The sequence below is a fragment of the Panthera leo genome, chromosome C1, assembly GCF_018350215.1.
Source record: "Panthera leo isolate Ple1 chromosome C1, P.leo_Ple1_pat1.1, whole genome shotgun sequence".
NCBI lineage: Eukaryota > Metazoa > Chordata > Mammalia > Carnivora > Felidae > Panthera > Panthera leo.
Window position 1 is genome coordinate 83,911,514 of NC_056686.1, and position 24,077 is coordinate 83,935,590.

The window sequence follows — 24,077 nt, forward strand, 5'->3', positions numbered from 1 at the left end:
AATTAAATGAAGTACTTCATATATTTTTGACCTATAAGATTGGTAAAGATTATTAAAAATAATATTCTCCATTGTTGGAGAGGACATAAAGATATGAGTCAAATCAACAGCCTGAAGAGTACTCATCCTTGCTTTTCCAGCATTTCTGACTCTATGAATATATCTTTAATAAATTATTAATGGCAATTGCCAAGATATCTGTTGTAGAGATGTTTACCCTAGTACTGTTTATAATTATGGGAAATTGGAAGTGGAAAGAATTCTCCATGCCTAACAAAGGTAATGGTTAGTTTGTATGAATTAGAATGTTTTCAATGTAATTGTATGATATTGTATAGCATAGTGATTATGAGTTTTAGCTCTGAAGTGATAAATATGAAACATATTTGGAAATGGAAAGTTGAAGATACAATTCTGTATTCTTGTTTCAGAACACAGACTAGGTGTGTGACCTTGGGCAACTTAACCTTTCTATGTCTCTTTTCTCTGTAAAATAGAGAAAAATAAGATATACTCAAATGGTTTCTATAAAAACTAAAATGATGTTTTATGTGTGAAGTTCTTTGCAGGCACAAATTAGGCTCCCCTTAAGATTAGCTTTTACTATTATGCTGATAGAGTATTATATTTATTGACTCTAACCATATCTATGACTGGTTGTGCAAGCAAAACCAGGCTACAGAAAAGAACATCCAGGGAGATCCTATACTATCCACAAATCCACACATACACTTATGGATGGGGTCATCAAGGCTACTTTTAGAAAACGTTTCCAGTGATCATTGTGGTTAGTATACGGATACTGTTACCCACTTTTGTCTTGCTTGCCCAGACTTTCACATTTTAAACAATATATACAAATTACTTGCTTCTTTAACAGAAACAACAAAAAATTATGGTTGTTTCAGAAGACTGTGAATGAGTTCATTATTTTCCCGGTTTTAGCAAAATAACATTTTACATTTTTCTGTACAAAAAACTTTCATAATGTCATGGCGCTCCTGCTCCATTTTGAAGGCCTCCATAAATATCTGTAGGACAGACCACCATACAGGAATGAATCTTAGAGAAGAGGGGAATGAATGGATGGGAGCAGTTCCCCATGTATAACTGTGTGTGTCAAGAATGATTTTTTGATCCATCATGTTTTAGTCTCTCCCTAACTGATGACTATAGGAATCATTTAATTTAAAAATGCAGTCATCAACTTTATATTCATTCACACAAATGAGATGAGGAAGCATGTTTATATTCAAAAGTAATTTACTGAAAAGATGCTTTTATAAAAGGCCATTTATATAACTGAAAAAAAATCTGGCTTTTATTCCTTGTGTAATATATTAGTATTTATTAATAGTCTGGAAAAAAATACTAAATATACGGAAGCACAAATAGGAAAAATTACAATGGCAAAGTAATAACAGAATATGCTAGTTTTTCTGACCTAAAATGTTGATGCTTGATGGAATGTCCATCCTCAATTGGCTTTTTTTTAAAGCAAATTAAACTTAACAAATGAGGACAGAGTACAGCATGCACTCATTTACTTCAAATATTTTTCATGAGTGCTCAAAGCTTAGATTGAGGAAGAAATGCCTAAAATATGAATATATTTAGTTTCACTAACTGTTCCAATATCTAATCACTAATAAAGTTGTTTTGACAAGGTCTTATGTAACATTTATACTACAGTTCAGCAGTTCTGTAAAACAAAGATTTGCATTATAGAAAAGCAACTAAATCCTAAATTAGATTGCCATAGTTATTCATGCATAGCATTCTGAAACCTCGAAGGAATTTATCACAGAGAGCACGGTAATGTATAATCATATCCGTCTTGGCAAGAAGCCACAGGATTGTTTGGCTATTTGCTATGACACTAATAGATGCAACATTTTAAGCTATAATATTTTCTGCCACATGTGCTATGTATGACATAGACAATCTGTATAAACTTTTAAGTCTGTGAAATACACCTATAGGGGTTTCTTAGTCTGAGAAAAGATGAAAATCCAATTAAGGGAATCACTGTTGCAGGGGGGAACTAATTTGTGTTAACCACCCACATGTGCCAAGAAGTTTATTTGTGATTTGTTAATTCCAACAGTTACCCTAAAAGGGAATCATTATTGTACCAATTGTTCAGGTAAGGAGGAGTAATTTGTTTTATCCCGCCTAGTTATTATGTGGCCACACCAGGCTTCAAACTCAAAATTTCCAGCTGTAGAAGCCTGGCTTCCCATCTGTCCCCCACTCCCACTCTGCCTAAAATTCAAGTCAGGCTCTCCTCGACCCTTGTGATTTTATTATCTGCAAAACAGTAAATGTAAAGGTCAATGCATATGCTTCTCTGGGTCATTGTGATTTCCCTTAGGGTTTTCCTATCCATATTATTTCCCTTTGCGATAGCCACAGGAATTAAACATGGTAATTTCTATCTGTAATAATATCCACTCATTATGACATTTCTAGATGTTTGGAACTGTCACCACTGCTAACCACTTCTGTTCAAGTGAAGCTTCTGTTAGAGTGTGCTTTTATAGTATGAATTTCTTGGGTAGTATAGGTTGGTGAAAAGCCCTTTACCTAAAAGGCAAAACTGTAATCTTGTAAATTACCCCTATAGTTATCTTCCCTTTTGTGTCATTGGCAAAAGGGAATTCCTTTTGATCCACTTGATTAGATCATATAATCTAAGAAAAAATAATGCCTAGGTTTAGATAGAAATAAAATTATTTTCTCAAAAAGCATCTTTTATACCAGGTTATATTCACTAAGTTAACTCTAGAAATTATCCCAAATTAGATATAAGTGATTATAGTGGCTTGTCTAACTGCCTTAATAAAACTATGTAGACATGAATTCTTAGATCTATTAGAAATATACCCTTTTCTATCAAATCCCATCTATCTTCATATTTATTTAAAAATGTTTTTGTTCTTTTGCTAAAGTATTCCTCTCCTTAGATTTTCTGTATAGCATCAGTTAAAATCAATAATGCATATGCACACATTATTATTTTCATGTGCTTACCTACGCAAATCTGAATGCCAGCATTTTGCTATGAGAAAAGCAGAGGGAAAGAGAGAGGTAAAAGACAAAAGGGCTCAGAGCTTTGCTACTATGATGAATGCAGCCTGACCCAGGAAGATCCTTGGAAGGAATGCCAATCTACTCTTTATTCATTCATTATAAATAAGAGAAATCTCTGAGGAGAAGACAGGCAAATGTCACAGATGAGAGGTCAGCATGTTTCTGGGGGTGACGGTAGGGGGACAGTTTTCTTAGTGACGCCTGGCTAGCAGTTAGCCCTTTTCCACTGTGAATCATTGGGATAGTTAGATAACCCGTGCTATAGACAATGCTTGTGTCCTCCCCAAATTCAATGGTGAAATCCAATGTGGTGGTAAGTGGAAGTGCGGTCTTTGGGGGTGATTAGGTCATGAGGGCGGGGCCCTCATGAATGGGATTAGTGCCCTTACAATAGGGACTCCTTCTGCCATATGGGACACTGGAAATGGGCCACTGAGTTCGCTGACATCTTGCTCTTGGAATTTCCAGCTACCACAACTTTGAGAAATAAATTTCTGTTGTTGATTAGTCCTTTGGTCTACGGCACTTTGTTATAGCAGCCTAAACAGACTAAAGGCAACTCCTCTGATCAGAATCAGCATCTGACTGAAAACAGACGTTGCCAAATGATGCCTGGTCAGTCAAAATGAGATGACATGGCTGTCCTGAGATCCAGTCTATGTCATCTTAATAATTTATCTGGATTTGTACAATAACCTCCCAGATTGGTTTTTGTTTTGCTCAGTGTTGCTCTTATTTAATTCATTCTCCATTCTAAACATGGCATTTCCTTTCTTAAATTCCTTAATGGCTCCCCATTGCTTACAGGGTGAGAACCAACTTCATAAGCATCCCATAAAAGACTCTTCATGAATTTTCATCACAAGTGACAGAACTTTGAAAAGATAACAAATCTTTAGCTAGACTCATCAAGAAAAAAAAAGGAGAGGACTCAAATAAAACCAGAAGTGAAAGAGATGTTATAACTGATACCACAAAAATAAAATGGATCATAAGTGACTCCTGCGAACAATTATACATCAATAAATAACAACCTAGAGGAAGTGGATAAATTCCTAGAAACACACAGTCTTCCAAGATTGAATCATGAAGAAACAGAAAATCTTACTAGTAAGAGATTAAACCAGTAATTAAAAACCTCCCCCGAAACAAAAGTCTAGGACTAGAAAGCTTCACTGGTGAATTCTACCAAACATTTTAAAAAGAATTAATACCAATTCTTCTCAAAGTCCAAAAAAACAGAAGAGGGAAGAACACTCAAACTTATTTCACAAAGCCAGCCTTACACTCTGATACCAAAATCAGAAAAGGATACTACAGGAAAAGAAAATTATAGCTCAATATCCCTGATGAATATAGATGCAAAAATCCTCAGTAAAATCTTCGCAAATTTAACAACACATTCAAAGGATAATTCAGTACAATCAAGTTGGATTTATTCCGGGGATGCAAGAATTGTTCAACATCCACAAATCAATGAATGTGACACACCACATTAATAAATTGAAAGATAAAAAATAATATCATCTCAATAGATATAGAAAAAGCATTTGGCAAAATTCAACATCCATTTATGATAAAAACTCTCAGCAAATAGGTATAGAGGGAATGTATCTCAATATAATAAAGTCCGGATGTGACAAGCCCACAGCTAACCTCTAACTCAATGGGAGAAGATATTTGCAAGTCATATATCAGATAAGAGGTTAATATCCAAAATATATAACCTCATACAACTCAACAGCAAAGACCACAAACAATCTGATTAAAAAATGGGCAGAAAATATCAATGTTATTTTTGCAAAGAATATATACAGATAGCCAACGGGTACATGAAAAGATGCTCGACATAACTAATTGTCTGGGAAAATCTAATTAACCATAAGAAACTATCACCTGACACATGGTAGAATGGCTATTATCAAAAAGACAAGAAATAACAAGTGTTGGCAAGGATGTTAAGAAAAGAGAACTCTTGTGCACTGCTTACGGGAATGTAAATTCTATGATGTTTCCTCAAAAAGTTAAAAATTGAACTATGGTATGATCCAGCAACTCCACTTCTGGGTACTTATCTGAAGGAAATGAAAACACTAACTTGAAAATATATATGCACTCCCATATTCACTGCAGCATTATTTACAAAGTAATCATTGATAGGTGAATGGATAAAGAAGATGTGGTAAGTTTATACACAACAGACTATTATTTAAACGTAAAGAAGAAAGAATCTTTCCATTTGCAACAATATGGATGGACCTTGAGGGTACACTGTTAAGTAATAAGTTTACAGAAAAAGACAAATACCATATGATCTCTCTTATACATGGAGTCTAAAAAAAACAAAAACAAAAACAAAACTCATAGATACAGAGAACAGGTCAGTAATTACCAGAGGCAAGGGGTGGTGCATGGGCAAAATGGGTGAAGGGAGTCAAAAGCTACAAACTTCTAGTTATAAAATAAGTCATGGGAACAATGTGCAGCATTGTGACTATAAATAATGTCTTCATCATAAGAAAAAATATTAGTAACTCTATGGTGACAGATGTTAACTCATTGTAATCATTTTGGGATATACACAAATATCAAATCATTATGTTGTACACCTGAATCTAATATAATGTTATAGGTCTATTATACCTCAATAAAAGAAGAAAAAGGGGAAAAAAGGAGAAAAAGGTGACAGAGAATACTTTTCCATATATTTATTTCCCATTTGTATTTGATCTCTAATAATTGCATATTTATAAACTTTGCCCATTTTTCAATTAGGATGTTTCATATATTACAGACATTAACCTTTTAACACATATGTTGCTGATACTTTACACTTTGTTACTGGCATTTTATAGGGTGTTTTTCATTACTTTTGATAACTTTTACTTTTAAAAATGCTTGAATCTATATTTTTCTAGGTAGCAATGTCAAGAACAAAAGATTGATGCTGAGTCCCTCCTTCATAAAAGCTGGAAATTATCATAATTTTACTTTTGTTGACATCTAGGATTTCTGTCTCATCTTGTCATTGTTATATTATTTTCTTTTTAAATATATTTTCTGTTTAAAAATTATAATTTTCTCTATGTTACTATATTTACTATAGTCAATTCTAATTAATTATGTAAATGGTTTCCATTCTTTTTGCCCATTCACTCCTATAATGACTTTTCTAACTTGAGAGCTCTAGATATTGGTGTGCTGCTCAGTTAACTGGTAAAAAATCTTCTGGTAACTTTTCATGAGTAATATAATTTCTGAATTCTTACATATCTGATATTTTATGGTTGTCTTAATACTTAAATGACCTTTTGGGTAGGAATAGAATTATTTTTTAAAAATTTTTCTTATGTTTTACTTATTTTTGAGACAGAGGCAGAGCATGATGGAGGAAGGGGCAGAGAGAGAGGGAGACACAGAATCCGAAGCAGGTTCCAGGCTCTGAGCTGTAAGCACAGAGCCTGACATGGGGCTCAAACCCACGAACTATGAGATCATGACTCGAGCCAAAGTTGGATGCTTAACTGACTGAGCCACCCAGGCACCCCTGGGTGGGAACAGAATTCTGACATCACAAACTTTTTCTTTGAAAACTCCGAAAACACTACTCCTACTCCTTTCTATTCTGGCATCTACTATTATAGAGAGAGAAGTCTGAGCCCAGTGTGCTGTCAGACTTTGGTAGGTAACCAACTTTTTCTGCCTTGGTGTGTGTGTGTTAGTTTTCACTAGGTATACTATATTAAAACCTCAAGAGCTCAGTGGCTTCAACAACAAATATGTATTTCTCCCTCATACCACATGTTGGTGGGCAGGTTCTATAGATCTGCTCCAGGTTGCTGGCTGGGTACCCTTCTGCTTCCCTTGTCTTCCCGTTTTAGGATCCAGGCTAAAGGAACAGCCCCTATCAGGAAAATGAACTTTTCCTGGAAAGAGGCCCAGAAGCAACAAAGTTGACAAAACTCTTGATGTCTCTACAGGTTTCTGACTAATGGGGTATAAATCAGGTTCATTCAGATGTTATTGACCAAATCCTAGATAATTGGAGCAGGAAGGATACTCTGCCTAAGGAAGGGGATAGTTAATAATTGGGAATAATAATAACATCTCCCACATAATTTATAGGACTCTTTCTTCAGTAATAAAATACAAAAATTTCACTGAGAAATACAATCTAAGTTTTAGTATATATTTTAATTTTACCTTGTATCTAGTTAACTCTTCTAGAGTGAAGGTATTTATTTGAAGGAAAAGTCTCCTTGATATATATCTCTGAATATTGCTATACTTCTATTTGTCCTTTTCTTCTGGAACTACAATGATTCATGTTAGATTTCTGTAGCATGTCTTCTGTATCTGTTATCTTTTCTCTGGTCAATTTTATATTCTTGTTCTTTTACTACATATGCTGAAACCTGTCCTTAATATACTGATAAGTCTTTCTCCAGTGTGGATTTTGTTCTTTATGGTTTCTACTATTGGTTTCCATTCTGTCATAATGTTCTTTGTTTTCTTGCATTAGTTTCCTAATTGTGCCATTGTGTCACCTACCTTTCATCTCTCATTTCACATATTTTCTTTAATTTCCTTGACAGTGGAAAGAAAATACTATTAATAATGAATTTAAATTTTTTGTAATTAATTTTTTCAAAAACATATTCTAACTCGTAAAATGTGTCTATCTTTCTCATCTATGTCATGATATCATATAAAGGATTTAAGTAATTGTCCTGATTATTTACACTGGAAGACCAATAGATTTAGCTATCCCCACATTGTTCCACAAATAGTCAAGGAATCCTTACCTTAGATCTTGAGCTGAAAAGATGGAGGGTGTAGTTTTATAATAGAATTTTGGTGATTTGATGAGTGAAATGGTAGAAAAAGTTGAGACTATAGGATTATCACTTTATTCCTATACAGTTTCATTCTCATGGTTGTTGGACCATCAGAACTATTGCTAGTCACTTCAGCCTAACCTCTACTCTAAGTAGATGGTGAAGTATTGGAGCTAGCTTTTTGTTTTTTTTTAAATAAAGACAACTCTCCCCCCTATTTATAGCACCCGTTCAGTTGAGGAAAAGTACTCCTTCATTTGCCATGAATCAATATTAATGAGAAGCTTGACCAGAGGGAAAACTTCTTGCCTGAAGACTTTCTTTTGTTGTGTATTTGCCTATTTGCTCATCCAGTCTCAAAATGGTGTTGGTTCAAGGTGCTGAATTATGCTTTAAATAGAATAGACTCCTCCTTCTCTCAGAGATTACTCTTATCTCTCATCTTTACTCTTTGAAATTTTGGGGTATTACTGGGATTCTATAGGATTTTAGCCAATTCTGCAATATTGAGCTTCTTTATTGACAAAGAAACATTTTAATTGCCCTTTGGTGACATCCTTCAAATTGGATCGATTTATACGATATTTAGTAGAAATGACTAAAATTTTACTCTATCTAGTTTTTCCTAGTAACACAGCTATTAAGATGTTAATTCTTTGCTCTTGCTAAAATAAGGAACTAAAGATAATGAATATGTAAATGTTTCCATCTCCACTTCCTAGAAGGAGAGTCAGACTTTTGGTTCTTGGACTCCCAAGAGTAATTAAGAACATCTTCATGTATTTGGAGACATCCTGAAGCCAGCACCACTGAGGCTTTTGTTTGAGATGCATGGGCCCTCAAAGGAAGGAGCCAGAAAAGGATGAGTCTGAAAGGAAAGGGTGGTGCAACCTATGAACAAAGTTGGTTTTCTGGGGCCTTGGTGGGGTGTGAATTTGTGGATCCCATAAATAAAAGGCATATGCACAGGGCTTGTGTGCGGTTTCTCAGGCCATGCAGTATCTGAAATGGGGATGGCTGGCTGCAGGTGTGCCAAAGGAAGCGGGACCGTGGGCATGAGGGCACAAAGGCATCTGAGCCACACCAAGGCCTCCATGCCCAATTCAGCAGATAAAAATAAACCAAACACTTTAAAAAGGATCGTGTGAGTCATGAGGAAGGAGCATAGGATTTAAATTGCTCTGAGGGAATCTTTCCAAGGGACTTTGGTAAATCTGAACACAGTGGTAGTCAATCTGAGGAAGCATGACCAGAACCTCCTTAGAGCAGCTTAAGAAAACTGGATAATTTTTAAAAGTTGTAATTGCTTTTGTTATACAATTATTCATTACAGAAAGAAAAAGAGAAAACAAATGAAAAAGGAAAGGAAGGAAGGGAGAAAGGGAAGGAGGGAGGGAGGCAGGAAGGACGGGAAGGAAGGAAGGCAAAGAAAGAAGAAATCAGATCCACTCTCTCAGTTGCCTCCTTAGGTTTAAGCATTGCTCTCAGGTTGGTAACTAGTTTCTCTCTTTTTCTCTCTCTCTCTCATCTATGTGCTCTTTTCTAGAAATAAATGATCCTACTAGAAAGAAATTATCTTGTGTGGTAATTTGCATAACTGGCTTCATTATACACACACACACACATTTTATAACACACATTTTATATATATCAACTTAAAAGATAAATTTTACAATATGTATCAAAACTTTCCACATCTTGATTTACCTTATCCATTTCAACTGCTAAATGGTAATAATAATTATCACTGGCAATGGTTAAGGGCTTTACAGGTTCCAGACACTGTTCTCAGTGCTTTACTATAAGCTTGCTCAACTCTCACAATGACCATTCGAGGAATGAGAACACTGAATCACAGAGTATTTGAATAAGCTGCCCAAGGTCAAAATTGTCCCAAATTCCCAGCTAGTCTACCTCCAGAACCTGTGAGCTGAAACACCGCATTATAATGCACCAGATTCCATTGTAGGATGTACCAACATTGATTTAATCATTCACGGCTGATACACAGTTAGACTTTTATGATTTGCTATTATAAACAGCGGTAATGAAGTTATTGGCAACTTAAAAATCTACTGGACTATGAGATATGATGGGCCAGCTTCCATAGATGATTAATTCTTTTCATAAAACCAAATGTAATGAATGTTCAGATTTACTTAGCTTTCAGAAAAATCATGACTTTTCTCATAAACTGTGGTAATTAACTATATGACAAACTCCCTATAATTAAGGGATAAATCGCTGGCATAAAAATAAAGAATGCTGTAATTACTCTGTAGCTTACAGTTTATCAAACATGTACTTTGAACATAAGAGGTTATATAAGTACACAACTTCTAAAGGAAAGAAACCCTTTGCCTTCCCCGCACAAAATGACAAGCAGAAAACGACAGCTTGGCGTAACAGTGCTTAAACGACTGGCGTGCCTGCAGTTGGAACTTTAATACTGGACTCCCTTTCTCTCCTCAGAGGGCCAGCTTTAAGAACCTAATGCCACCCTCCAACTATCAATTCCTAAGATCAAACTGTTGGGAAGAATTTTGCATTCACTTGTTTCCCATCATGAGCTATGATGAAAAGCAATATATTTACTCCAAGTACTCCTTATCATAAAAGAAAGAGAAACATTGTGGGCTTCCTTAAGTGATGGCCTTCCTCCCTTTCCAGCTAATGAGCACAAATACATGTCGTCTTAGCAGCAGAGCTCCACAGGGAAGCCTGAGATGTGTCCCCAGCACCTTGATTCATGGTCTTCCTGTGTGTGATCTGTGTGTCGCAGGAGTAGACCCTGCCCTGTGCACACAGCATTCTGCCTGCAAACGGGGAATAGAGTGGGAAGCAGAGTCGGAGCTCAGCAAGGCATGTGACAGTGCACTTCGGTGGGCAAAGGGGAGAACCGAATCAGATTCAAATCATCTTTGTTCCCTAACTACCACCAAGGTAAAAACAGAGCACATGAGTTTGTCATAAACAAACAAAAACTGAATGAAAGAAGTAAGTTAATAAACACGGATATCTTGAAATCCATAGATTCTAGTAGAATATTTTTGCTTTCATATTTTAAAAATCACTGTAAATGAAAATCAATTTGCATAAATTCAACAACAGGAATTATATATATATACATATGTATATAATATACACTGTATATATAGAAGGATGTAATGGTGTATCAGAATATTTGGCAATGCTAGGAGGCCACTAAAGAATCCTTATACAAATAAATATGTTAAACAGAAGATAGTAATTAATGTTCAAGTTAACTTCCAAGGTATATAAAATGAACACTAATTGCTACCCAGACCATTGTCTTCCAAATATGTCTAATATTTCTTCCTAAATTCTGCTGCTTTCTATCTTTATTTCTTGAGCTAAAAAAGATCTAATTTTGTACAATACATGTATCTTGAAATGTCACACTGTATAGATTTGTTGCTCATCAATGATGTGGACTTTTACAAACTGCTTAACTAGTTGGGAGTTCAGTTTCCGTAACTCTACAATGGAGACATTTATTGTCATATGGCATCAGCTAAGCCACTGTGCCAAAGAGATGAAAGCAATCCAATGGTTCAGAAAGGAAAGAAGTTTATTTCTTTTTCAGAACCACCTAGAGGGTGTATGTGGACTGTTTCATGAGCTCAGCCAGGAACCTACACTGTCAAAATGGATTGGTCATTTAAAAAAGTTAAAGATTACTTCTAGTCACTACCTTTTCCACTTGATGAGAAGAGGGAGAAGAGACAGAGACAAGAATCTTCAAGCGACGAACCAGAGGTTGTGCTTACCACTTCTGCTTACATCCCATTGTTCTAAACTTAGCTGCACGGTCACGTCTGACTGCAATGGTAGCTGGGAAATACAGATTATGGCTGGGCAGTGGTGGATGTAGCTAAAATTGGATTGGGGAATTCAGTTACTAAAAGAAAGAAGGGGAGAAGGTCTTCTTTGGACTATTAGCATTTGCCACTATAATGACACCCAGCTTTAAAATTGTTGTAAGGTTTGACAATAAATTTCATATATTAAAAAAAAAATTTATCAAAAAAAATAAATAAAATTGTTGTAAGGAATGAAGTTGTATTTGCAGAGCATAGGAGTATATTTGTTGGATTTACATAAGCAATCTGCATAGTACCTGACACATGATGAATGATAATTAAATGGTAATTATTATTATTATTATTATTATTATTATAATGATGATCCAGAACCTCTATCCTCACTGTGATGCTTGAATTCCCTCCATAGTACAATGGACAAGTGATTATTTAACTGTTCTTGGATCCTTATCATAAAAGGAAATTTCGTTGCTCTTAAGGAAGCCATTCCATTTTTAGAAAATTTTTCCTTCTTTCTTGACATTATTTGTCTTCTTACACTTTCTTTTCAACCTAATTGTGACCTCTGAGGCCCCAGCAGAACAAATCACATCCCTCTGCCATACGGTAGTCCTTCAGATATATATGGAAAGTTACTGCGTCTTCCATGAGTTCTCTTTTTCTCTAATCATGTTCTGTTCCTTCCACAGGCTTTCATAATCCATGACTTTGAGTCCACGCACCACCATCTTGGGCACATTCATTTGCTCATTTAACAAATATTTGAGTACCGACTACTCTATTTTATGATGCCCACCTTAAAACTATGCCACCAAGGGCAGTATTCAGTATTCCAAGTTAGTCTGAGCACAGCAAACTATTAATGCTCTCATTCAGGATATTATCTTCCCTAAATGGAACGTAAGATCATATAACTTGGCAGCAATAACATGCGGTTGACACATGCTGAATGGTAACCTACAATACCCTCTGAGCCTGTTTTTGTTTGTGCAGCTAACCTAGATGTACCCTACCCTACATGAACTTCTTTTTAAATCCAAATACAAAACATGTGCTTTATTTCTAGTTGTTAATTGCATCTAGTCTCTCTTTTATTCTCTCAACTGATGTATTAATTATCCCTCGTTGATTGACACCATCGAAGCTCCTGATTAGCATGTAATTGATCTCTTCATCTAATGTATTGATCAAAATGTGGAGATGGACAGGGATGAGGATACTTTTAGTAACCCTCGGAGCAATCTTTTAACCAATTACAAATGTACATAACTGCATCCTCATTTAAGAAATATTACCCTCTCTAGTTCACAAGATTAGTCTCAAGAAAAAGTCTCAAGAAAAATTTTTGTTAACTATTTGGCTTCTGTGTTCATTGTCATGTCTAATGAAGCCTTGACTTGCCATTCAAAGAGCAGCCTGGTCTGGCTCCATCCTTCCCAATCTTTCCTTCAGTACCTCCCTGATTAGGAAGGGCCTGATCGGTGTTTTCCTGTCATTAGACCTTTCTATAATGAGACCAGACCTTTCTATAATGAGATTCAACGAAATTCATTGAGCACTGTTATGTCCTAGGCATTATACTAAGCAGTTTCTCACATAAATAGAGCCTGGAAAGAATGAAATATATTAAAAAATGCATGTATTCTCAAATAAAAATATCTTGTAATTTCCCCCTGTATGAGACCATTGCACAATGTTCCTTATCTCAAAGTTATGGCAAAGTACAGAATATATTCCATGTATACTCAGCTCTTAGCATGTGGTATTCAAAGAAATATTTTCAATGTGATATGCATTCTTCTAAGATGATGTCTTCAGTGACTAAACTCTTGCTAAATACCACATTAGACTCTAAATTTGTTTCAGTAAATCAAAAATGTGCAGGAACTTGCAGGAATGATTATTCATTTGCTCTAGATAACAATCACATTTGAGAATTTAAATTATGAATCACCTGTACAGATGTTACCTTTTCCAAAGGACTTTCTACGCGAGGAATGCTGATCATTGGCATCTGTGCCAGGTTATCCATGTGGAGATGTTCATTTTCTGGTTGTCTTCCTTTGAAATTATTTACCACACACACAACCTAAAATTTCAGGAAAAAAATACAGTTGAAACAAAGCCACACTCCTGGTGACTATGACCCTTTTGAGTAGCTTAATATATCTAATCATAGTAATAAAGTATTAAAATTACTTAAATATTACATATATAACTTTACATCCATATTTATCTTGCATAAATTTTAATAGTTATTCCAGTGAAAATGTGTTCAAGAAAATTTCAAAATTAATGTGCAGCTCAGTTAATAATGACAATTTTATTATTCCAAAATTTTCATTAAATTAGGTTATAGTCAATGCTCAAATCAATCCATAAATAACATCATAGCCTTATAAAAATTCATAGCAAGCTAACCTTTCCTAATGTGGCTAACCTACAACTTAATTTAAATGCTAATTATTTCCAATGCTTCAAGATCATTACATTCATAATAAACCTTTTACAATTGGCACTTTCTAATTTAGTAGCATCCCTTTAATTAACCTAGTTTATTGTCTATTATTGTATCCCATGTATACTTGGCATTTTAACAATAGCTTACTGGGGCTACCAGTGAAATAGGAGACCTTTTACATAAAGGAAATTGACCCTAGTTTCAACTGATTATACCAGACAGGTGACAGCATTTGAACTAAATCAGAGGTTCTCATACTCCAGTGTACATAAAAATAAAGTCCCAGCACTGTTAAAAATGCACATGCCTAAGCCTTCCTCTAAAGATTCCAATTTTGTAGATGAAGAAGGGGGCCTAGGAGTTGCCACTTTTTGAAATATATTCTAAAATCTTCTGATGCAGATGAATCATACTTTAAGAAATAGTGAATAAAACAACAAAGGAAAGTTTCTTGCTATTATTTGCTTATATTATGTAGTGGGTAAAATATTCTTCAGCCTTTTTTTCTGGGTTTTATAGTCTATTATCAAAATAAAAGACAGAATTTACTTGCAGTTATCACCTAACATGCATTTTTTAAAAAATATTTATTTATTTTTAGAGAGAGCGAACACAAGCAGGGGAGGAGCAGAGAGAAAGGGAGAGAGAGAGACTCCCAAGCAGGCTCTGTGCTATCAGCCAAGAACTGTGAGATCAAATACCTGAGCTGAAATCAAGAGTCAAATGCTTAACCAACTGAGACACCCAGGCACCCCCTAATATTAATTTTTTTTAAAAATAAATGCTTACTATATAATTACATATTTACATTGTATATTTTCACAAATGCTCCATTGGAAAGCCTTTTCCTTAGTAGGGCTCATTACTGAATAATTTCAAAGGCCAATTCGACCTTGGTTATTCTCCAGGTTTTAAATAAAATTTACAAATCTACAAAATAATAACAACATACTATGAGACTTTATCTTACAAAAAAATTATTTCCTTAGTTGTGGTATATTTATTACCCTTCCATTTCCATGGATAATTACACATCAGAAACACAGATCAAAGCCTGATAATCTGATATATCAACTTTATCATGCCATCAAGATCTTTAAAGTAAGGAATGGTACAGGCTTGGAGATAGGTACTTGATAAACCCAGTATCAAATGATGACCCTACAAAAAACTAATAGTGATTGTTCTAGAGGAAGGGTCAGAAAATTTGGGCTGCAAGGGGCACACAGTACATGTTTTTTTAAAATGTTTATTTACTTTTGAGAGAGACAGAGCCTGAGCAGAGGAGGGACAGAGAGAGAGGAAGACAAAGAATCTGAAGCAGGCTCCAGGTTCTGAGCTGTCAGCAAAGAGCCCGACATGGGGCTGGAACCCAGGAGCTGAGCTGTGAGATCATGACCTGAGCTGAAGCAGGAAGCTCAACTGACTGAGGCAACCCAGGGGCCTTTCTCCGTCCCCTTCCCCCCACTCCCCTCCGCTCTCCTCCCCTTCTCTTTTCTTTTCTTTTTCTACATAGTACATATTTTTGGCTTTGCTGGCATGATCTCTGCAGCAACTTCTCCACTCTACTGTTTTGGTGTGAAAACAGCCATTGGCAATTCATAATCGAGCAGGCATGTCAGTGTTCCACTATAACTTAAAAAAAAAATAGATAGCAGGCCAAGTTTTACCTAAGGGCTGTAGTTTGCCAATTGACCACTGCCTAGAGTACAAAGGATATAATCAAGAAGTTTCACCAATAACAACATAACAAGCAAGCAGTTTCACACTAACTTCATGAAATATATACACACATTTCCCTTTTCATTAATGTTCTAAATTAATGAAAAATTGGGCAGATGAAAAAAAAAAACTGATACAAATTCTTGTGAAGTGAAATTTGTTGAAATAACTATATTTTAGATATATGGATATATGGAAGATATACAGAAGTCATGAGATGAAGAAAAGTTGATCTAGAGTTAGTATGGGCTTCTGAAATGAGTGTCACTGCTTTTTCTGTGATTTAGGTTTGGTAAACTCTTTGAAAGGTTTTATCAGTTATCTCTTTGCCTTAATTGAGGGTTAGGACAACACCACTGAAGCAGCTGAGAATTCATATGCGAACTATTTAAACACATAGTAGATATTCATTAAATAGTATCTATTAGCATAATAATTATTCTTCATTACTGTTATTATTTAAATTATAAGGCAGGAAATTGCCAAATCTTCCTTGGAATCATATTCAAATATTTAACAAGTCTTGCTTGCTAACATTCACAAGTATGGAACTGATTTCCTATTAGAAAAATGCTCATAGGTAAAAGCTCGTAGGTAAAAGAAATTTGGTTTTTAATCCCAAGTCTATATGTTCTTGGACAGTCTCTGGGTCTGAGTTTTCTCAAATTGTAAGTGAAAAGATTGCAATATCTTAGCAAGTTAGTCCATTCTTTTGGTTGTCAAAGGTATGAAACATTCAGCAAATGTTCAAAATGAAACCCAAGATCTGCCCGCCTTTCTTTCTTTCTTTCTTTCTTTCTTTCTTTCTTTCTTTCTTTTTCTTTCTTTCTTTCTTTCTTTCCTTCTTTCCTTCTTTCTTTCTTTCTTTTGAGAGAGACAGAAACAGTGGGGGTGGAGAGAGAGGGAGAGAGAGAATCCCAAGCAGGCTCTGCGCTGCCCGCACTGAGCCCGATGTGGGGCTTGAACTCACAAAACCGCGAGATCACAACCTGAGCTGAAATCGAGAGTCAGACACTTAACCAACTGAACCACCCGGGTGCCCCAAGATCTGCCCATATTCTTACCCTACCCTAAAGCTTGATTTTTTTCTGGATCTTTTCAGGAAAACCACCCCCACATGTCTACTTCCTTAACTGCACAAGGCTGAAAACTTAGATTTACCCTTTACAGGTCCTACACACAACCCTTTACTCAATTTCCTCAATTTTCCTTCCTAAAAATTCTGATTTCTTGTATCTGCTTTGTTCTACCTCCATCACCAACTCCAAAGACTAAGCAATCACCACCACTTTCCTGGATTCCAGCATAGCTTTCTAAAGTCTCCCTAAATCCAATCTTGGCTCCCTCCAATCCATTTTTAGAGTGGCATAAGAATGCTCTTTCCAAAATGCAAATTGGATCATGTCACCCTCCTTAAAACCATTGTGGCTGGCTCCCCATTTCTCTTAGAGTGTAAATAAACCCTGCCCACCTTGCAGCCTTCCTTTGTTGCACTTCCCAAACACCTTCTGTTCCTTTTCACTGCATTTTGGTTGGAATACTCATCTCCACACCCTTTAGGCACCGTATCCTACTCATCTGTGGTATCTCATCTCCGTATCACTTCTTCACTAGTTTTCTCTGACCCCAGGTTGTTTTTGTCTGTTTGATCACATCAATCTCTGATGCTTTTCATGAAAGCACCTATTCCTAATGAAATTATACAGCTGTTAGCATATAACACGTTGGTTGACATGGATCTCTTCTAAGGTGGTAAGCTCTATGAAAGCAGAGATGCTGTCTCTCTTTTTTTGCTCACCATTGTATTCCCAGTGCCACAGTGAATGAATAGACTAATGAATGAGCAAGTGTCTAGGCCAAAAATTCTCACATTTTCTGATATTCCTATATAATTTAAAGTGACATTCCTCTGAAGCATTTTATTTTTACATTAGTGGCTTCTATAATTCTACCCTGTTCTACAAAAATGACACTAATAAGTCACCACTACACATATAGTTTTGTTTTCTTTTTCCAGTAGTTTTAATAAATTAATCTGATCCATTTGTGGTCATTTTCCCTCTTCCCTTGTGGCAAGTAAAACATTTATTGCATGGGGTGAAGTGCATGGTCTCCGGGGGTCAAATAGGGCTGAGCCTTAATCCTGGGCTCTCTGATTTAGTCACTCTGTGAGCCTGGGCAAGCAACTCAATAAAACTAGACTTCTTCTTCTACCTGAAAAATGGGGACAACAATACTCACATCTCAATGTGCTGTTGTGAGGAATAATTGAATTAATATAATAAAGACTACTCAAATAACTCTTATTGTTATTACTACATTACACATAGTTCTATGGCTCAGTAACTTGAACTACATGACTTGACGCAGTCCCTCGTTTTTGAAAGCACTCTGAAGCATACATTTGTATAAAAGAATATTAACCAATCTACAACTTTTGTTCAGCTAGTATTTGTTTTGTATTTTCTTAAGCATAGGGATTCTATTCTTTAACTTTAAAGAAAATGCACACGGGAAGAGAGTGATAAGCAGGACAGATTATTATTCCTTGTTAAAATGTAACAGGCCAGATTTTGAGTACAGTGGAAATTCAGGAAAAATGGGAGAACTGGGTAGTCAGGGACACTTTCTGGGCAAGTTGGCCCTTGTTTAAGAAAAATCTCAAGTGCAAAAAGGATTTGAATAGTCATCAAAGGTGAGGACCAAGGCACCTGGGTGTCTCAGTTGGTTGAGCATATGACTTCAGCCCAGGTCATGATTTCACAGCTCATGATCCCACAGTTCTCCCACATTGGGCTCCCTGATGTCAGCACAGAGCCCACTTCGGATCCTCTGCTTCCCTCTCTCTCTGCCCCTCTCCCGCTCAAGCTCTCTCTCTCTCTCAAAAATAAATCAAACCTTTAAAGAAAAAAAAGGTGAGGGCTATGATAACCAGCATCTTCTTCTCTGCACCACACACTTCACTGCACTTCTGACATATGGGATTTCACTTAACCCTCAAAAGAGATGTGGGAGATAATAAAACAGTTCCCCATTCATTTATTCATCCATCAAATATTTCCTGAGAAACCCCTATATACCAGATCCTGTACTGGCTACTGGAAATACACAGAGAAGAAAATAAATAAATGCCTTCTTCATGCACAGCTTACATTCTAGTAAGCTTGACAGCAAAAAACCCACAAAAACAAAAATATTGTATACGGTATATAAAAGTTGGAACATGCTATGGAGAAAAGTGAATAGGGAATGAGGAAGGGATTCTTTGGGGAGGGAAAGACATTTTAAATACAGTTCAGGGAGACCCCACTATGTTAGAAAAAATGAGGAGCTAAAGTGTGACCTGTTCAAGGTCACACAAATAGCAGGTGGCAAAAGCAGGATTCAAACCTAGGTTCACATGACTCCCAGAACTCTGTTTTGCTCTCCAAAATATACAGAGGAGGGGCACTGGGTTTGTTCAGTTGGTTAAGTGTCCAACTTTGGCCATGGGCATGATCTCATGGTTTGTGAGTTGGAGCCCCACATGAGGCTCTCTGCTGACAGTGTGGAGCCTCCTTAGGATTCTCTCTCTCTCTCTCTCTCTCTCTCTCTCTCTCTCTCTCTCTCTCCCCCCCCCCCCCCCCCCCACTCACTTTCTCTCTCTCTCAAAATAAATAATAAATGAACTTTAAAAAAATAAAATTGATACAGAGGAATGGGCATTCTTGCTGAGGCAAACACAGACTTGACAGAACCTTCTGTGATGCAAAGAAAACTGAGTGGATATGAAGGAGGGAAAATAAACTTGGCTGGGAAGAGCACAGCAGGAATGTTTTGTTTTGTTTTGTTTTGTTTTTTGTCTTGTTACTAGCAACAGATTATGTTCTAATAAGGAGAGAAGCAGAATGGGAGGTATTTGGAGGAGAGTCTGAAGTGAGGCAGCTAGGAACCGAGAGACAGAGGAGGGGTAAAGTGCTGATCTTGAAAATTGAGAGGTTATGGTCAGAATGGCCAAGAAATAAGATGTGGAGGAGGTATTTTGTAAGAAATAAACTGAAACCAGATGAATCACCGGGCGTGGGGAATGAACGAGAAGAATGAGTCAAGGCAGATGCTAGACATTGGGTCTGGGTGACTGGGGGATGTGGATGCTTTTAACTGAAACACAGAGGCTTGGAGTACATTAGTGTTCGTTTATTCTGGAATACTTTCAGAGTTCTGCACACACTGCAAGAAAACTGGAGACACCCCAGGACATTGCAGGCCAGAGCTGTAGATGCTGCTCAGAATAAACGTTCTACTTGCCTAAATGAGAAGCTCAGGAATCATCACGGATTGCTCCCTCTTCTTCGCCTCCATCCTCTCTAGTGTGCCATCGAACTCCAAACCTTCCACCTCCACAAACCTCTCAGATACCCTCCCTTTTCTCTGTGCTCACACAGGCCCGATTTGTGCCATCTTATTTCCCTGGTTCTGTACAATTTACCTCCTCTATCCTCACCTGGAGTTTCACTTTCCAGCAAACCTATTTTCAAGGCACACATTGTATCATAGAGTAAAAGAAGCTGAAAAGAAGCAAACTATCATTGATGGAACTAATGTCAGTCATTCGTGTAGCCATTCGTTGAACATATACTATTTTATTTAAAGTTTTAAATCCTCATAAGCTTTAAGGAGGCTTTCACTGGCCTCATTTAAAGAGGAAGAGGGATGCCTGAGTGGCTCAATCCGTAAAGCGTCCAACCCTTGGTTTCGGCTCAAGTCATGATCTCACAGTTTGTGATTTCAGGCCCTGTGTCAGGCTCTGTGCTAGCAGCACGGAGCCTTCTTGGGATTCTTTCTCTCTCTCTCCCTCTCTCTCTGCCCTTCCCCTGATCGTGCACTCTCTCTCTCTCTCTCTCTCTCTCTCTCTCTCTCTCTCTCTCAAAATAAATAAATAAACATTAAAAAACTACAGAGGAAGAACCTGAGGCTCAGAAAGGTTCAGTAAATTGCTTAAAGGCACAAACTGAATAAAAAAAAGAAGCTGCGATTCAACCAGCTTTAATTTACCTGAATTCTGACAGTGGTTCTCAAATCACCTACATTAAAAATAAAAAATAAAAAATAAAAAAGCCCAGCTTATTCTAACCTACAAGGCCATTCAGGACATTCACCCGGTGTTTTTGTATTTCCCACTCTTGTCACTGACACTGGACAATTGGTGCCACTCCAGGATGCCACCTCCTCTCATGTGCATGCTGTGCCCAGGCCTACAACTGACTAATAGCTCCATAAATGCCTCTTTTATGAAGCATTTTATATTGCTTCTATGCACTGTGCTTTTTGCCCATCATTCCTTATGCCATCGTTTAGACCTCTCTACTTTACAAAGCTTTCTTTTTTAAAAAGTGTTTATTTCTTTATTTTGAGAGAAAGAACATGCATGTGTGTGCACATGTAAAGCGAGGGTTGGAGGGCAGAGAGAGCTAGAGAAAAAATGCCAAGCATCAAGACTCGGGACTTGATCCCACGAACCACAAGATCATGACCTGAGCCGAAATCAAGAGCTGGATGCTTAACTGACTGAGCCACCCAGATGCCCCACAGACCTTTCAAGTGTATGTATCACCTCCCTTTTCTAACTATCCCTAATCCCAAAAGAGATCTCTCAAGTATACACACTGATGTCATTACATTTAACCCTCTATAAAACCTTCTGTGTCTATCTTGTTCCACCCAATTGTGATCTCTTTAAGTACATGGGCTCTAAATTTCTCATGTACTTATCCCCAGCATCAAGCACAGTGCCTGCATTATAACAAGGGTTCAGTAAATGTTTATGCTATGAAGGAAAAGAGGAAGGGAATATTTGATGGAATAACTTATTACTGTCTGACCCCTGAACCAGACTGTAACTCCCACAGGAAATAGATCATGTTTATCTGAGCCTCCTTGCACCCCCAGTTCTTAGCACAGGACTTCACACCTGTAGACACACTCAGAAGTGGTTGTGCATGAAGGAACAAATGTTTTTTAGTTACTACAGTTAAAGCATTATTTTCACATGACCTTTTCATAAGTTCATTGTCTAGGTGTATGGGGATGTCTGAAGGGCCATTATGGAACACTCTAAATATGTGCAGTAGGCGGGTTTTGAGCCCAAGGGGATCCACAGTCCAACTCGTTCATCACATGCTTCTCAGATGAGGAAGTGACTAGGGTTCTAGATTTGGTCTTGCAAGGTGTTAATATAGTCACTGGAAGTAAAGGGAAGTTGGCAACAGCCACAGGAAGATAAAACAGGAAGATTGATAAGATGCCAGTGAAGATTCTCTGGACCCATGAGGCTGAAATGCAGTTACATGTGACACTAGTGTTTTGAAATTTTGATGTTTGGTTATTTCTTTTCATAGGATTTATGTAAGGTGTTGGTCTGGTTTTATTTTGTTTTAAATGTTTCAATCTGTTTCAAACTGTGGTGAGTGAAAGGAAGGAAAAGGCTCTGGACCAAGTCTGGGCCCCAGTTTTCCTGAGGCTATAGGATATCTCTGAAAGAGACACTGGGGTGGGCCTGAGTCTCCCAGGTACCTGGGGAACCAGCGGGGGTGACATCAGGAAGAGAAGTAGCACAGAGTGTGGGGCAGAGATGAGGTCATACTCACCACTCTAACCACAGGAGGTTCTACAGAAAAGAACTGCTTAAAATGCCTGGCACACAAAATTGTTAGCTGGAAAGGTTCATACAAGTTTTTGCTTACTGGTTCTAAACTAGGGAAAGGAGCTGAAGAAGAGAAGTTAAGCGCGAGAAGCAATTTAAATGTAATCAAAATGGAAATAAAGTGGGTTATTTTTCTATTATAATGCGTCAATGCCAAAATATGTTTTGATTTATAGTCTACACATTTTCCCTCTGAGTTAAATGTTATACACTCATACTTATAATGGATTAGTTATTTCCAAAGCCGGACTAAAATGTATTTTCCAACAACCAAAACCTATAGTCATATTCCAAGGAGATTTTATAATAGTAGTAGAGATGGCGTGCTTATTTCATTAGAAATCACTACATAGTCTCTTCACTAGTTGACAAAATCTGGCTTGAGATGGTATTGTTTTGGAAACCACCCATGGACTTCTAGTTACTGAAGGGAACCAATTCATCTCTCAAACAAGGTTTACCTGTTACCAAGTGCTCTGACATGGCAGTTCAAGAAGACTGTGCTGGGACCCTGGGGGCACTTTGGGATGCTCTAGATACTCCGGGATGAAAAGTGGCCTGAGGAAATTTTAAAATATCCAAGCAATCCAATCTTAAAAAGTACCTAAGGAGGACTAAGCATTTTAGCCCCATTCCATTTTATATGAAAATATTTTGTTCACCTTTAGGTGTAGAATTTATATATTTTTCATCTCCAAATTTGACTTTAGGCAGGACAAATGAGGGAGAAGGAAGAAATGAATGACTTCAAATGTACATATTATAATTTGACCTACCACATTTAGACAAACCCGGTGATTCACACTGGTATTGTCGTAGATGATTATAGAAGGTTCCTTAAAAATGCAATGAAATCCAAATAAATTTCTACTTACCAGAAATACTGCTATAGATATTCCAACCAGAAAGCCTGCTATCACATCGGACCAATGATTTCGATATTCTGCTACTCTGTTGAGTCCAGTAAGAAAGGCCAAACACATTAAGCCCAAACATAAAACGGGCTTAGCAAGTCTTGTTCCTTTGGCTTTGATTGTGTTGGTGATGTACATCTGAAACATTAAATGAAAAACATAGCTTTTCATGAAGGTCTTTTTATGATATACATCTGATATATGTGTATGTACACATATATATTTACAGACATATCTAGGCCTACATGGTCCAAATAATTAACTACAGTTTATGAATTTTTTGAAGGAAGTTTCACAGAAGTAAAACTTAAGAATGGCGATTATTTGGGGTGCTTGGGTGGCTCAGTTGGTTAAGCATCTGACTTCGGCTTAGGTCATACCTTGCAGTTCATGAGTTCAAGCCCCGTGCTGGGCTCTGTGCTGACAGCTCAGAGACTGGAGCCTGCTTCAGATTCTCCCTATCTCTCTCTCTCTGCCCCTCCCCCACTCATACTCTGTCTCTCTTTCTCTCTTAAAAATAAA

At 36.9% G+C, this 24,077-nt stretch overlaps 1 protein-coding gene across 1 annotated transcript in view; it reads right to left on the reverse strand.

Annotated features, from left to right (window-relative positions):
* The window catches only part of PLPPR5 (phospholipid phosphatase related 5), a 122,909-nt gene that overhangs the window by 15,532 nt on the left and 83,300 nt on the right, over window positions 1-24,077 (reverse strand). Inside the window, exons 4-5 of the mRNA XM_042953007.1 lie at window positions 23,517-23,693; window positions 13,746-13,865 (exon numbers count right to left, since the gene is read on the reverse strand). Of these exons, the coding sequence (XP_042808941.1) occupies window positions 13,746-13,865; window positions 23,517-23,693 (297 nt within the window). The remainder of the gene's footprint in view (window positions 1-13,745; window positions 13,866-23,516; window positions 23,694-24,077) is intronic.